The sequence below is a fragment of the Toxorhynchites rutilus genome, chromosome 1 (assembly GCF_029784135.1).
Source record: "Toxorhynchites rutilus septentrionalis strain SRP chromosome 1, ASM2978413v1, whole genome shotgun sequence".
Taxonomy (NCBI): Eukaryota; Metazoa; Arthropoda; class Insecta; order Diptera; family Culicidae; genus Toxorhynchites; species Toxorhynchites rutilus.
Window position 1 is genome coordinate 140,423,047 of NC_073744.1, and position 13,781 is coordinate 140,436,827.

The window sequence follows — 13,781 nt, forward strand, 5'->3', positions numbered from 1 at the left end:
TTGCCCAATTCATGAACGAGACCCAGCAGTTATAAATTTAGCCGTGCATATTGGAAAAGAGAAGCGCGTGTTTTCCCCCAACGAGACAGCATTTGAACGATATGAATATTGATTTTCTTTATTTCATTTATCAACTACTCTAAGTCTATTACTTCTTTCTCTTTACATTTGGCTTTTGAGAGATCAAACAAATTAATGAAATACATTGCATCATGAAACATGTTACAAACTTCCGTTGAAATCGTTTCATTCGTTCTTTTTATTGATTACATTCGAATAATTTCGTAGATCGTGAAAACATTCAAACACGCTTTAAATACATTAGTTTTGTTTTATTTAACAACCAAAATATTCTCTAGAAAAAAATTAAATGGCGGATCAGCTAGTTTTTTTTTTTTAACAGTCCGCACGCAGTCCGTCTGCGTTCTGCTAAATTACCCTAGATTTACAGATATCAATAAATTCTACTAAAACTTTAATTTCTTTCATTTCATTTCTGATACTGATACACGAATTCATTCCATACAGATTATGCCGCAACATCGAATCACTGGAAGCAAAAGTGGAGGAACTGAACAAAACACTGGAGGATGTCCGGAGGCTGCTGGAATCGGAGCGAAAGAAAAACGAACGGCTTCAGAACGATAGCGGAAGTGGACGGGGCGGCAGAAACCATGTCCAGCTGAAGCCTGCTCTCTCCGATGGGGAAGGGAACGACAGTGGACCGGATGAAGATGAAGTATGCGCCTTCGTGTGAATCTATTCCATTTGATCATAAGACTAAACCCTATATCTTCTTTTTTCAGATCACCGAAATCGACACTTCCAAACCGGAGAGCTTTTCGTTCGCCTTCCGCGATCAGTCCCAGTCGACGGACGTTACGGATGGAAGCCACCTCGGGAATAGCTTCTCACACCTGCAGCAGCAACATCAACTGTCCGACCTCAATCTGGCAGAGGAAAACGAGGAACTGATCAGGATAATGCACGAGCTGGAGAAAACCCGCAAATGTTTCATCGCCGAGCAGAATCGGGTCGCGGAGCTGGAGGAACAGCTGGCGGCTATCGCACAGGAGAATCAGATCCTCCAGAGCAAGATTGTGCAGATCAACACCACGGAGGAGATGAAATCCGTACATGAGGAGCTCTCGATCCTGGAGGAAGTCAGGTTCGTTGGGTTCGTTTTGAATCAAACACAGGATAACAGTCTTTTTTAACTCATTCTTTCTTCATTTTTAGGCAAGGTCAAATGTGTACCCGCTGTTTGAGAGGCTTCGAAGACCGGCCCGACGACGAGTCGATAATCACCGGCACCGAAGACGACGACCGCAGCCTGATGGATCTCATCCAGAACACGGATGTGCCCCAGGTTTACCGGTCTACCGTCACGATCAAGGTGATTAGCAGCATTTTCAAATTCCTCCGATCGCTTCCTGTTGTGGGGACCGCTATCGATAATATGGCGATGTATGCGTTGTGATTCTGTACCCCCACTCCCCCCCCCTCTCTCTCTCTATCGGTGTTTATGTGATCCTAGAATACTAAACCAAAGCGCATTCTTTCTGTTTAACTTTTAATTTATTTTTGATTATTTGCTGCAATATTGGAGCTTGCTTTCAAAGTGCAATTTTGCTTTGCTTGGTGACAGTTTGTTTCTTAGCTTAGAATATGTAACACTGTTAAATATTGCATACGCAAATCAAGGGGTTCCATGTTCACACAAGGCACTGTTCTACACGTAATCAAACAAACAAAGCTAAAAACACCCTAAACAGAACTCGCATTGGTTCGTATGGAATGAAAACAGCCCTCGTCCATCATCACGCTTGTACTACCAGCAGAGACCCCAAATACTTCTCGCACTCAATATGTTAAGCACAGTTGAGAAATACCCATAGTAAGTGGAAGGTTTATGTTTTTTTAAATTATTTTTTTGAATGATTTTGTACTCTGAACCCTCACCTCGAAGTGATCACTATAATTTTAGAGCTTCCGAAATAATTAACCGTAGCATTAACACTGTAGTAGTAGTTCAGTCATCGTAGCTATATCACAATTTTATTATGTCAAACAAATCAATCCGAATTCTTTCAAAATACCGACTGTCGTGGAATTGGATGACCTATAGGGGAAGTGGGGGCATAGTGGTCACCCTAAGGAATAGGTCAATTTCCAGCGTCCACATACCGCTTTAATTTCCGTTTCTCGAAGAATATTATAGTTTACTTTACTATAAAAATTCAAAATAGTACACTTTTCATCATTAGAAAAAAAAAAGGTGAAAAATCAAACATTATTTTTGCTTGGAGGTAAAGTGGTCACCTAGTGGGGCAAAGTGGTCACTCACACATATCAAGCTAATAGGGATAGATTTATGCGTTTTTTCGTCCAAATTTGTTCAGATTATATTTGATATAGTAAGTACATATATGAAATAAGTTTGTTCTATTCACCTAGAGTCTTAATTCAAATTTTCTCATGCATACAAAAAATTAGTATATAACAAACAACATTCCGCTTAATGAGGCTTGGTTTAGTTGGAGTGGCATATTTATTCAGGGTCAAAGCCACAAAAGGATTCTCTTCAAGAGCAGAATGTGATGCGGTATATCAGCTTTAGTGAACAAAACATTGTTAGTTGATATTCACCTATGACCACTTTGCTAATAATTCGCTAAGATTAAACAAAATATCTGTTCACCTCTCCTAGAATATGTGAACAGTCGTCCAAACTGATGATTTGTTCAATATATCAAATAAAATAAACTAAATTTCACGAGAAATTCCTTAGAAACCATGCGCACAGAACTACGGCCTAATGGCTATCGAGAGAGAAATTTCTGTTTTATTTATATTTTGACATGCGACAGCTCTACTGAAGTACAGGGTGACTCAAAAGTCATTAAATTCTTCAAACATAAGGTGAATATCAATATGGCATCTATAGTCATTAGTTATACCACCAAACAAGCAGGTGACCACTTTGCCCCCCATGACCAATTTGCCCCCACTACGTTTAAATCTTTTGTTGAAAATTTTCAATGAATTGAAAGTTCTTGATTCCGGGAATCAGAATCTTTGAGCTTGACATCGGTTTTCACCAGAGATCGAAATGTTCACCCACTTGAGAGAAAAAAAAACCTCCGTTTTACCCACAGGGAAGTTGGGGAGTTAAGAATATGAGAGGCGAGGGAATGTTATATACTCATTTCGATTGTCGTAAGAAACGCAATGTCGATTTTTATTTTTCGGTGAGATATGATTAGCCTAAAAATGGTTTCATTTGCACGAATTTTGCACGCTAAAAACGGTTCTGATTTGATGATAATGGTCCCACCTCATACCCCTACGAAGGTTTGAGCTGGACGATTTATCGTTAAGATAATTTTATGATTTAAAAATAGACAAGAAAAACCAGTATGCAATAAAACCGGACTGGTTTTGTTGCAGACATAAATTTACTATCAAAAGAACATCACGAAATAGGTGAAAACTGGGAAAAAATTATCCCAAGGCATGTCAAGCAAATTTCCAACCCGGGAAGATCCTTGACTGATTCTAAAGTCTTACTCTGAGATCTGCCGCGGCAAAGAAACACCTCATCAACTATCTGATGCTAAAATAATTTACGAGTATTCTGTCCGGGCTATCCCGAGCTCGAATCCCGTTTCCTCCGTAGACCCTATAAAAACTGTTCATAAATCATAAATAAATTTATATCGGTTTTCACCAATGTTCTTAATCAACATTCTATGCCTACTGAAACGCGCGCGAGGCTCACAATCACAATCACGTTGGTAGACTACTCATTTGTATATTTTTTTAAATAATCTAATTTATAACAACAACTAGCTGACCCGGCAAACTTCGTCCCGTCCAAAAGTTATTTTTCGTTATCACATTCACGTTTTCATTTCACGTTCATGGGTCCAATCGCAGAACTGTTCATTGATTGATCTTTTAATCTCCCCCTTAAAATTACCTTTTACTATAAAAATCCTAGTACCAAAACTCGTCATTATAATATTATTATTAGGGGATTATTTTCAGACACATGTTTCTACGTTACATGGAATAAATGTTTGATACAGAAAATATGATAGAATAAAGACAGCCCTAAATCTGACAATTGCTTCCTCAAGTTTTGCACTTATCAACACATTCAGCGATCCATTTTTATTTATATAGATAGAAGAAGCTATAGGAGTGAGTTTTATCACATTAAAATCAATTTCCACTTTCGAACAAAGATCAATTTCGTTAGCGCAAACATCGAATGGAGTAACAACACCTATCACTATGAAATTGTAGAACATATGAGAATTGAATTTTGGCAATTTTTTCCCATTTTCTTCAGAGTTTTTCGAAAATTTTCAATTGTCATGTTTGGTTGGAATATGTTCGATTGAAATATGTGTTTTAACTTTTTGAAAGCCCCTCTCAATTCCAGAGAAGGGAGGGGTGATATACCATCATAGAAATATTTCTCGTACCCAAAAACCCTCAAATCCCAAATTTGGTTCTGTTTGCGTGATTGATTCTCGAGTAATGCAGCCTCCCCCTGCCACCCAGTGTCAAACCACCATAGAAACGTTTATAGCCCCGTACAACCTCCACATTCCGAAATTGGTTCCATTTGCTTGATTAGTTCTTCAGATATGCAGAAACTTATACTTCATCTGTATGGTGTTCATTTGTATGGCAGCCGCCCCTTAGAAAGGGGGGAGGAGTGTCGAACCACCATAGAATCGTTCATCGATCCCTAAAGCCTCTATATGCCAAGTTTAATTCCATTTTCTTGATTAGTTCTTGAGTTATGCAGAAATATGTGTTTCATTGGTATGGTAGCCCCCATTCGAGAGTGCGATGAGTGTCTGCTCACCATAGAAACGTTTTTTGCTCCCTAAAACCTCCACATGTCAGATTTGGCTCCATTTGCTTGGTTGGTTTTCGAGTTATGCAGAAATTTATGTTTCATTTGTATGGCAGCTAAACCCCCCCCCCCCCCCTTAGAGAGGAGTGTATATTTACCACAGAAACGTTTCTTGTCCCCTAAAACCTTAATATGCTAAATTTGGCTCCATTTGCTTGATGAGTTTTCGAGTTATGCAGAAATTTGTGTTTCATTTGTATGGCCCCTTCGATAGGGGGGGGGGGGGGGGTGAAGTGTCCACTCACCATAGAAACGTTTCTTGCCCCCTCAAACCTTCAGATGCCAAATTTGGCTCCATTTGTTTGATTGGTTTTCGAGTTATGCAGAAATTTGTGTTTCATTTGTATGTAGACTTTCCGAGCACGCAAATAAGACAGTGTGCTTTGCGTTATGCAGTCTCGCATCTCACAAAGTCATTGGGAGCTGTCTGCAACAAATGAGCGAGGTAAAAGGCAGCCGAGCGAGCAGACTTCCTGTGCGCGCTGAAATTCCGAGAGACGAGTAACGACTTTCTCTTCCTCACAGTCCTTCCATGAGTAAGCAATGAGACCGGGCTTTAGCACGCGAGCTTGGGATTGGCTCTTGCTCTTCTCTTACGTAAAAATTTGTGATTTTTCGATGCGAACGATGCACATGTGTTGTGTACAGTGTTGCTAATGGTCACCATCGTATGACTGTTCATGGAGACGTATGTGCTGTGTCATTAATGAACATCATAAAATGAACGGTCAAACAACCGTCGAACTAAAAATGTCATATGACATTTCGGCTTTTTTTTCGTCCTATACATTAGATATCCATCGCCCAATAATTAAACAACAGTGTTCACGGGGAACGCTCACCGCTGAAAACGTTCATTCAACACATTCGCACTTGATAGGGGAGAGTTCGACGGTTGCTTTGATATAGCAATCCGTCTGAATACCATCCATCGTGTATGGATGTGTGAGTGAGCAGGTGGATGTATATGTGCAGCTACGCTTGAATGCAGAATAAAGGGAGAAAAAGAATGCACACCACTGCAGTTTTAATGTCAAATGACATTAAAACTATAGTCATATTAGCCGGAATTGAGGGATGGTTATGAGCACGAATGGTAGAATGGAAATAGCATATTTTCATCGCTCTTCTGGGTACGGTCGACAGAAAGAGAAAACATATAAACGTTCAATTGATAGTCGTGTTTGCGGCTGTGTGTTTATTTCTGATGTGACTGTTAGAACCGAGCAATGCATTCTTGGTTACATTCGCAATACATATTGAGCCGTAACTCTTGAGCAAGGGCGGTATGTGATGGTTGAGAGAAATGTCGACCGTTTACAACACTGGTTGTGTACACGAAGAGATGCTCGTGCATTAGTGCTCGCAAGACTTTCTCGTGTACCTACCTCAAAGTGACATTTGGTTAGGCCCTCTGAGATCTCGCACAGCACGTAGAAGAAACAATGTGCTATGCCCTATTCAGCCTCATATCTCACACAACCATTGCGAGCTGTGTGCAACAAATGAATGAATTAATTGGATGACTTTAGCAGCGATATTTATGTGAAACAGTTCTTCATCACTAATTGTTCTACGTGCCATTTTACGAAGATTAAAATTAAAATGTATGACTACAACAAGATTATAAACATTTTTGCGCCAAAATGATTCATTATCAATGAAATATTGTTTTGGTTTCAATTAAAAATCGAACATGCTTAACGTTTGAATCAGGTTGTTCACGTTTGTTTAAACAGGGGACAGATTTTCACTGTAGGACACTCACTATATGTTTATAAACCAACATAATGCGAATAAAATACTGAAGATAAACCACGTTTCAATTTATTTAATATATATACAGCCATTCCATGCAAAACCGATATAGTGGTTCTCAGATTTTCGTGAAAAGTGGTAGTTTTGTTCTTTATCGCAAAACATTAGACCCGTATTTTTTATTTTTTCAGTAGGGTGGTCACCATTTTCATTTAAAGGTTGTCCGAAAAATCAACTTTTTCAACTTTTTTCCAAAAATGACTTTTCAAAAATTCATAACTTTTGAACTACTAGACCGATATATTAAATTAAAGCCAATCACCAATCACCTTTTTTCAAAAATACGGTTAACTTTGAAAAATCATAACGTAAAAACGAAAAATAACACCTCTCTGATATTAGGATATATTATGTGAGCTTTCAGCTTTCAGGGAAAAATATAAAAAATATGGCGCCCGTGGTCCCGAAACGATGTAAGCTATAAAAAAACAAATATAATCAATAATTACGAAAACAAAATCCACTTCTATTCAGAGGGTAATATTTTTTCAAACAAAACTAGCTCATTCGCTTTAATTTAATATGTCGATCATCTGAATCGGTCTAGTAGTTCAAAAGCTATGAATTTTCGGAAAAAAGTTATTTTTGGCAAAAATGCAGAAAAATGTTTTTTTGCACCACCCGAAAATGGAAATGGTCATCCTAACAGAAAAATAAAAAAATACGGGTCTCATAATTTGCGATAAAGAACAAAACTACCACTTTTGACGAAAATCCGAGAACCACTATATCGGTTTGGCATGGAATGGCTGTATGTATAAGTTTTTACTGGGACTCTTTTGAATGATAACGTATCAAAATGGATAGAATATCACAATTAAAAATTCATTACCTAAAAGTAAAACTGACTCTGAACTTTACCAATTTAAACTTATGGAAAATGTGACCGCAGCAAAAAAAAGGTACCTCTTATCACATATATTTGTTCTCGTTCGTAACTGTGAGCTCATATCTTGCATCTGGTTGTGGCTTCTCTATCACTGGATTTCGGAAAAGCAGCACTTGATATCACTGCAAAAGGGCTATTCTCTGTTTCACTGTTTCCATACTTTCAACCACTGTTTTCATCTGTCCATCGTTTGTAACAACAACTAGTTTTCGTCGTAACCGCAAACCACCATTTGCTAATTTAGTTTGTCAAGCATTAAAAATGCGTTTTGTATACTCATTTGCTTTTTTTCCTAATTTGAATCCTTCTCCGTGTGTGTATGTGGGACTTCAACTTTTCCTTCCTTTCTCGCGGCCTTTCTTTTTTCTTCTCCCTGTTTCGGTTACCGTTTGCCGTTTTGTTTGTCGTTGTTGTTGTAGTCTTACTTTTGTTTTTCTTTTCTTTTTTTCTTTTTTCTCCCGTCTTTTTTTCTTTCTTTTATTGTAGGCCCAATATTGTTCAATCTGTGCGCACGCGACGAAAAGTCTGCATGAGTTGCCGGTTAATCTGATCAAATTATTGCTCGAACTGTGGCTCGCCCTGGTGCGCCGGTTTACCATTCTCAAGTGGATACTGAAGCTGTTCCAGTGGCCCGCCCTGCTGATATATCGCATGATCAGCTTGTCGAGCTACGATCAGTTAAACTTGATGTAAATATTGTTGCCGCCTCTCCCCCCACGCAGCGAGCATTTTCTACATACACCCAAACACATTCAAAAAGACACACATGGATTCTGAGCTCTCACTTTATCTAGTTATTTTTTTGAATTATCACTCTATCAACTCACACTCTTTCTCTTACTTTGTACATTTATCTTTCCGATTTTTACACGAATTTTACAGAATTGTACATATTTATATAGAGTGTATCGATCGAAGTAGGCTGGAAGTGAAGCCTTTTTTTGAGAGCGCCAAGTGCCAAGCCAAATTATATTCTAGGGAGTTGTTAGTGGATAAGTACTGAACTCATAGTGATAGTGAAGCGAAAAGTGCATTTCCTAACCTCTAAGTTCAAATATTATCTTATATTGTTCGTATTTTGGTACTTACTAATTTATTGATCGTCTAATATGGAGAGCGGCTGTTCGCGCAAACAGTGAAGTAAAACAATGTGATATTTTACAGAAACACACACATACATACCTGACGGTCAGGGTTGCCACATTAACAAATCAAAAAATCAAAAAACTAACAATAAAAAAAAATTGAAAAGAATGAAATATATTCATTTTGAATTTATTTTTTTTATTTACGGGCTGTTAAAGTTGTATCAATGCAACAGAATAAATCATAAAACGATTTTCTCATAATTATCTAAATTGTATGATGTTTACACAAGATTTTGTTGAACCTTTCCTTCAAATTTTCTGTCAATTTCATCCTTCACGCTCCTCCTTGAGTCGATACATTGTTCTTCGCTTTCAAAATAGAGTCCATCATAGTGGGACCAATTGTACGATCGGATACTGAAAGCAAAAGGTTTTCCTCGACAGATCGAATGGTTACCGATGGATTTTTCTTGATTTCTCGGATGATCACTAAATAAGTGCGATGGTCTGTTTTTCGCACACCTGCTCCGACGCGTTCAGTCAGCCACAGATCCGAGCTTCTGATGCTTTGCCCGAATTTCCTGTACAGCACCACGACTGATAATATATTTCGGAGTGATTTTCCGTTGTGATAGATTGCCTTTGCAGCCTTTTACCACCAAATTTCGGATGGGAATTGGAATTTGCTCACCAGCCATGTTTTCTTCAAGTTCCAGCACTCTTTTCCACGATAGGCAACTGAAGCACAGATTGCATCGAACGTGAATGGCGCGTACAAATCGTTTTGACATAAGGCAACACCAATAACGAGGGGTGCGCCAATGTATTGTTACAAGATATTGTGAAATTTTCCAGCGGATTTTTTCTATATCATATCTATTTTAACAAAAAAATATCAAAATTGCATAGAACTTGAAAAATTGGGAATCGAATTCGATGTAAAGCATATACAGTGACACAAACTCGAACTCGTACGCCACCATGCAGCTTTCGGAATATTCTATTGAAATAAAGTCATAGTTTCAGATGAGAGTTCAAAGGTTTGCTGTTTGCTGTTTTTATTTCTCTATAAATGGTGAACGTATGTGCGAATGCATGAAAATTGACTCAAACTCATATTCGTATGGTGTTTGAAATTGTGTGAATTCAATTCCGAAAATGTTGAATCATAAAATTGAATATTTTGCATGGGAATCCTTTTTCATTACAGCTCCCTTCAGCCTTCAGATAACCTTCTGAATCCACGATATTCTTTGGTATATTCGGGAGTAATATTCATCCATTCTTCCATCAAGTGGTTTTTGATGTCGTTTTCGTTAGATATCACCTGGTTCCTAACTTTCCTGCCCAGATACTCTCATAGTTTTTCTATGCAATTGATGCCGGAAGATTGTGGTGGAGTGTCGATTATTTCAAGAAATTATGCGTGTGCGAACATTATGCGCCTTGTGCTTTGAGTGATTGTCTTGGTAAAACATGAATCAACTCCATTTCGTTGACACTATGCTCCATATTTTCCTTCAGGACGTTCAAGTTAACATTCTGATCCATTACACCATCAATTAAAACCAAGTTGCCAATACATGCGCCTCCGTACCATCCCTCTATCACAGCGGTACCCATCCACATGTGTTTTTGTGGTGTCGCGAACCGCGTAAAAAGAAGGGTGATGTCCAAACCCAGCCTGAAATTCAAGAATGAAACTCTTTACCACAAGCATCTGATTGTACTGACAAGGGTTGATGAATGAATGCTTTCACTGAGTAAGCATTTCGCGATGCGCTAAAACGCCAATTTGAGCAGATTTCCAAATTAATTCTCAGAATGAAAATGTACTGTTGATTGCTCGCTGTCTAGAGCGCCACTGAAACACTGAATATCCAAAAAGCTCTTCAGTATCTGGTAAAATGGATGGTCAAACCGAATCGGCGTCAACAGGAACCGTTGCGGAATAACTATTCACCTTCAGTTTTCCACCGAAGAACGCAGCTCTCACCGCTGAAAAATTCTTCTTTCCATCCTCTTGAAATGCGTTGCACTCTGACGCCACTTTCAACCCAGAAACAATCCTCGAATTCACGAAAATTTATTGATCGATCGGAAAAAGTCACCAATAATTTATTCATGATTGCAAGCGTGCAAGTGATTAGAAGGAGTCACTACCAAGGGTTTCTAAGTGGCTTTTTTCAAGACCGAGTGTTTAATGTAGTTTATCAAATTGTCTTTTTTTACGGCTAGGAGCGAATGATCTAAGCAAACCTCTATAATTCAAAACATCATCATCATTACACCAATAAATTCGAACACTGTATGGTTTGTAGTTCTTATACAACATGTTTTAGACATGTTTCAGGCTTCGGTGGTTTTTGGAAGCATTTGGTATTTTTTTATAAAATTATAACAAAAAAAGGTATAAAAGCAACTTTGGCGTTTACGTCACTCCGGTTCGAAATAAACCGGTTCCATGCAGGAGCACACATCACTAACGTGTCCCTGCTTTATGTTATGCATCCTTTGATGTAATCAATGCATCATATATTTATTATATCGCTAATGTTTGTAAATCATCTATGCCGCTGTCATTTTGACCTCAAGCAATGGCTGAACAGTGATTCTGACAGATTGCTCCACCTTACTGGATCGCCTTGCTTCCGTGAGTGCGAAAAAAACGTAACACTCAAGGTATCAAGAAAATACTGTGGAAAATTTGCCTGGCACAGAAGGGTAGCAACATATTTATCCCGCATTCTGTGTTCTACCTTCTCATTCTAGCAAATTAAAAAAACAAAACATTAAATCCTCGATTGTGAAAAACAAAAGCGACCGGTGGAGTCGATCTCGATCGTCACGGAGTGGAAAGGTGAGGTGACATTCATATGGTTCAACATTTTTATAAATCAAGGTATATTCATGGATCAACGAAAAAAAACAAGTTTGTTAGTAAGAAGGTAAAGAGCAAAAAAATGCACTGCAATAATTTTTTCTGTATCTTCGCTGAATTCTGTATATGACCTTTTCCACCGCAAAATACGATTATTTCATGTATTCTTTAATTTGGCTCAAATTTTGCAAATTTTTCTCAAAAAAGGTGTTTTTAATTTTTGATGCTTTCATATGCTACAGCGGACAACTAATGAAGTTTATAGCATAGTGCGCCAAGATGGATAAATAATCCATACTTCAAAAGATTATTTTCTGAGAAAATTCTTCTCGAAAAGAAAATAATAACAAGATTTTTTTTTTGCAAAATTTGAGTCAGATAAAAAAATATAGGAGGTTGTGTCCAAGATACGACCGCATTGTTGACGTAGAACTACGCTGTTATTTTATATAAGTCACTTGTTTATACCTTCGGATATTATTCTATAATGCTGTGAAATTTTCGAAACAACTGCTTAGTAGAATAATTTTTGAAATGGTTTTTCATTGTAGAATCAGTTGACGATAATTGATTGATGGTTCATTCTTGCCCTCGAAAAACAATACACTAGCTGATCGTATGTCGCAATTTATTTCATGTCAATGCATTGAAAATTTACCTCGAACGCTATTCCGGTTTCGCAATTGACATAGACTCGGCTACAGTCGATTATATACATGTTACACCAGCACCATTATTCCACATCTCATAACTACATCAATATAGCTTTGGCACCGAATGGAAACAACAACAATGACAACACTTGCAAGTATCAAATATCATGCTACAAGTTATTTAGTATTGCCTCAAAGCAATCGCACCTCTAGGCATCGTTCGTACAACGTAAACCAAGCGCCAAACAAGCGTTCGCCATAGCATGCATACAGAACCATACATTGAAGGCATGAAGCTACTAGGAATACAAATACTTCTCATCATTTTGCGCTATTCTCAAAAGAAACGCTTTTGTTAATATTACTGGCCTCAAAAAAAGTTGCATTACTCTCTCATGTTCGAGAGAAACGCAACTGTCACCCTTAGTGGAGGAATTTTTGCTACTGGTAAGCGAAACCTAATCACATACAAAACTCCAGAACGACATTTACTTTCTTTGTGACTAAACAAGCGAAATAAACTCTTTTTGTTAATATCAACAAACTCGAAAACAGTAGTAATGCTTCATTATGATCATTATTAGCGCAAATGCAATCCTAGTTGAAGGCAGTGTTGCGACTGGCACGCGAACCTAAATAACTTATAACATTCCAGTAAGACATTCAAGATGCTTGGTATTCCCCAAATATTTTTTTGGAGCATAACCTTAACGCCTGCTTCGCCATAACATCAGTTTTATGCATTGATGCATTCTCAAAGGCACCAAAGAAGCCGTTTACATTTTCGACCGACGCGCTGAAATCGCCTATTTTGCTGTTGTTCGATGCGGTGTCACATACGCGAAGGCTCGTTTCAGTGCGAGCGATTTTCACTACACCAACATCGCGTGCATCATTAATTGACGCTTGCTCGAAATTTCATTGCCACTGGCAATGCGTTCGTTTTTTGCAGGGCTAGAGCCTGCCTCCCTCTTCTTGCTCATCACACACTACGCGAAACGTCCAATTTATGACGCGGATAGAAAAACACACGATACGAATAACGAATAACGAACAGAAAAAGCAAACGACGATATCCAAGTTGAATTACCACTGGTCCAATGGGGTCAATCTTAGATCGAAGCGCAGCGAAAGCAAAGTGAACTGGATTGCTCAACAGTCCGATGCCGAATGAAAGTTTGCCTCAGCGAGATCCACTGTTTATACTCAAGGCAAATATTCCCCTTCATTCTTCTACTTTTCCTTTGTTCACGGCGACTTCAAATCCTACGATTTCCCCTTCATTGGTCGTCAATAAGTTGCTCGTTATTGACAGCTCTGTTCGGAAATGCACACAAATGGACAGAACAAATGTATGGAAAAATGGAAACGCCTAAAGTTTTCATGAATTTTAACCATTTACAAACCAGGGAATTCTAATGTATAGCATATTAGACAAATCTTAGGGAATTTCAGATTCGTTTAATATGTAAATCGCTAAAATCCGTTCGCGGCAAAAATAGTTATTAATGTTAACTTT

At 38.2% G+C, this 13,781-nt stretch overlaps 1 protein-coding gene across 5 annotated transcripts in view; it reads left to right on the forward strand.

The window, feature by feature from the left end:
• LOC129763403 (keratin, type II cytoskeletal 2 epidermal) overlaps nt 1-13,781 on the forward strand; it is a 351,176-nt gene that overhangs the window by 333,518 nt on the left and 3,877 nt on the right. For 4 of the 5 annotated variants that reach the window (XM_055762437.1, XM_055762438.1, XM_055762439.1 and 1 more), the window contains 3 exons: nt 529-739; nt 807-1,177; nt 1,240-1,396. In XM_055762437.1, coding sequence (XP_055618412.1) covers nt 529-739; nt 807-1,177; nt 1,240-1,396 — 739 coding nt within the window. The remainder of the gene's footprint in view (nt 1-528; nt 740-806; nt 1,178-1,239; nt 1,397-13,781) is intronic. The other variant, XM_055762436.1, reaches the window with a different exon arrangement.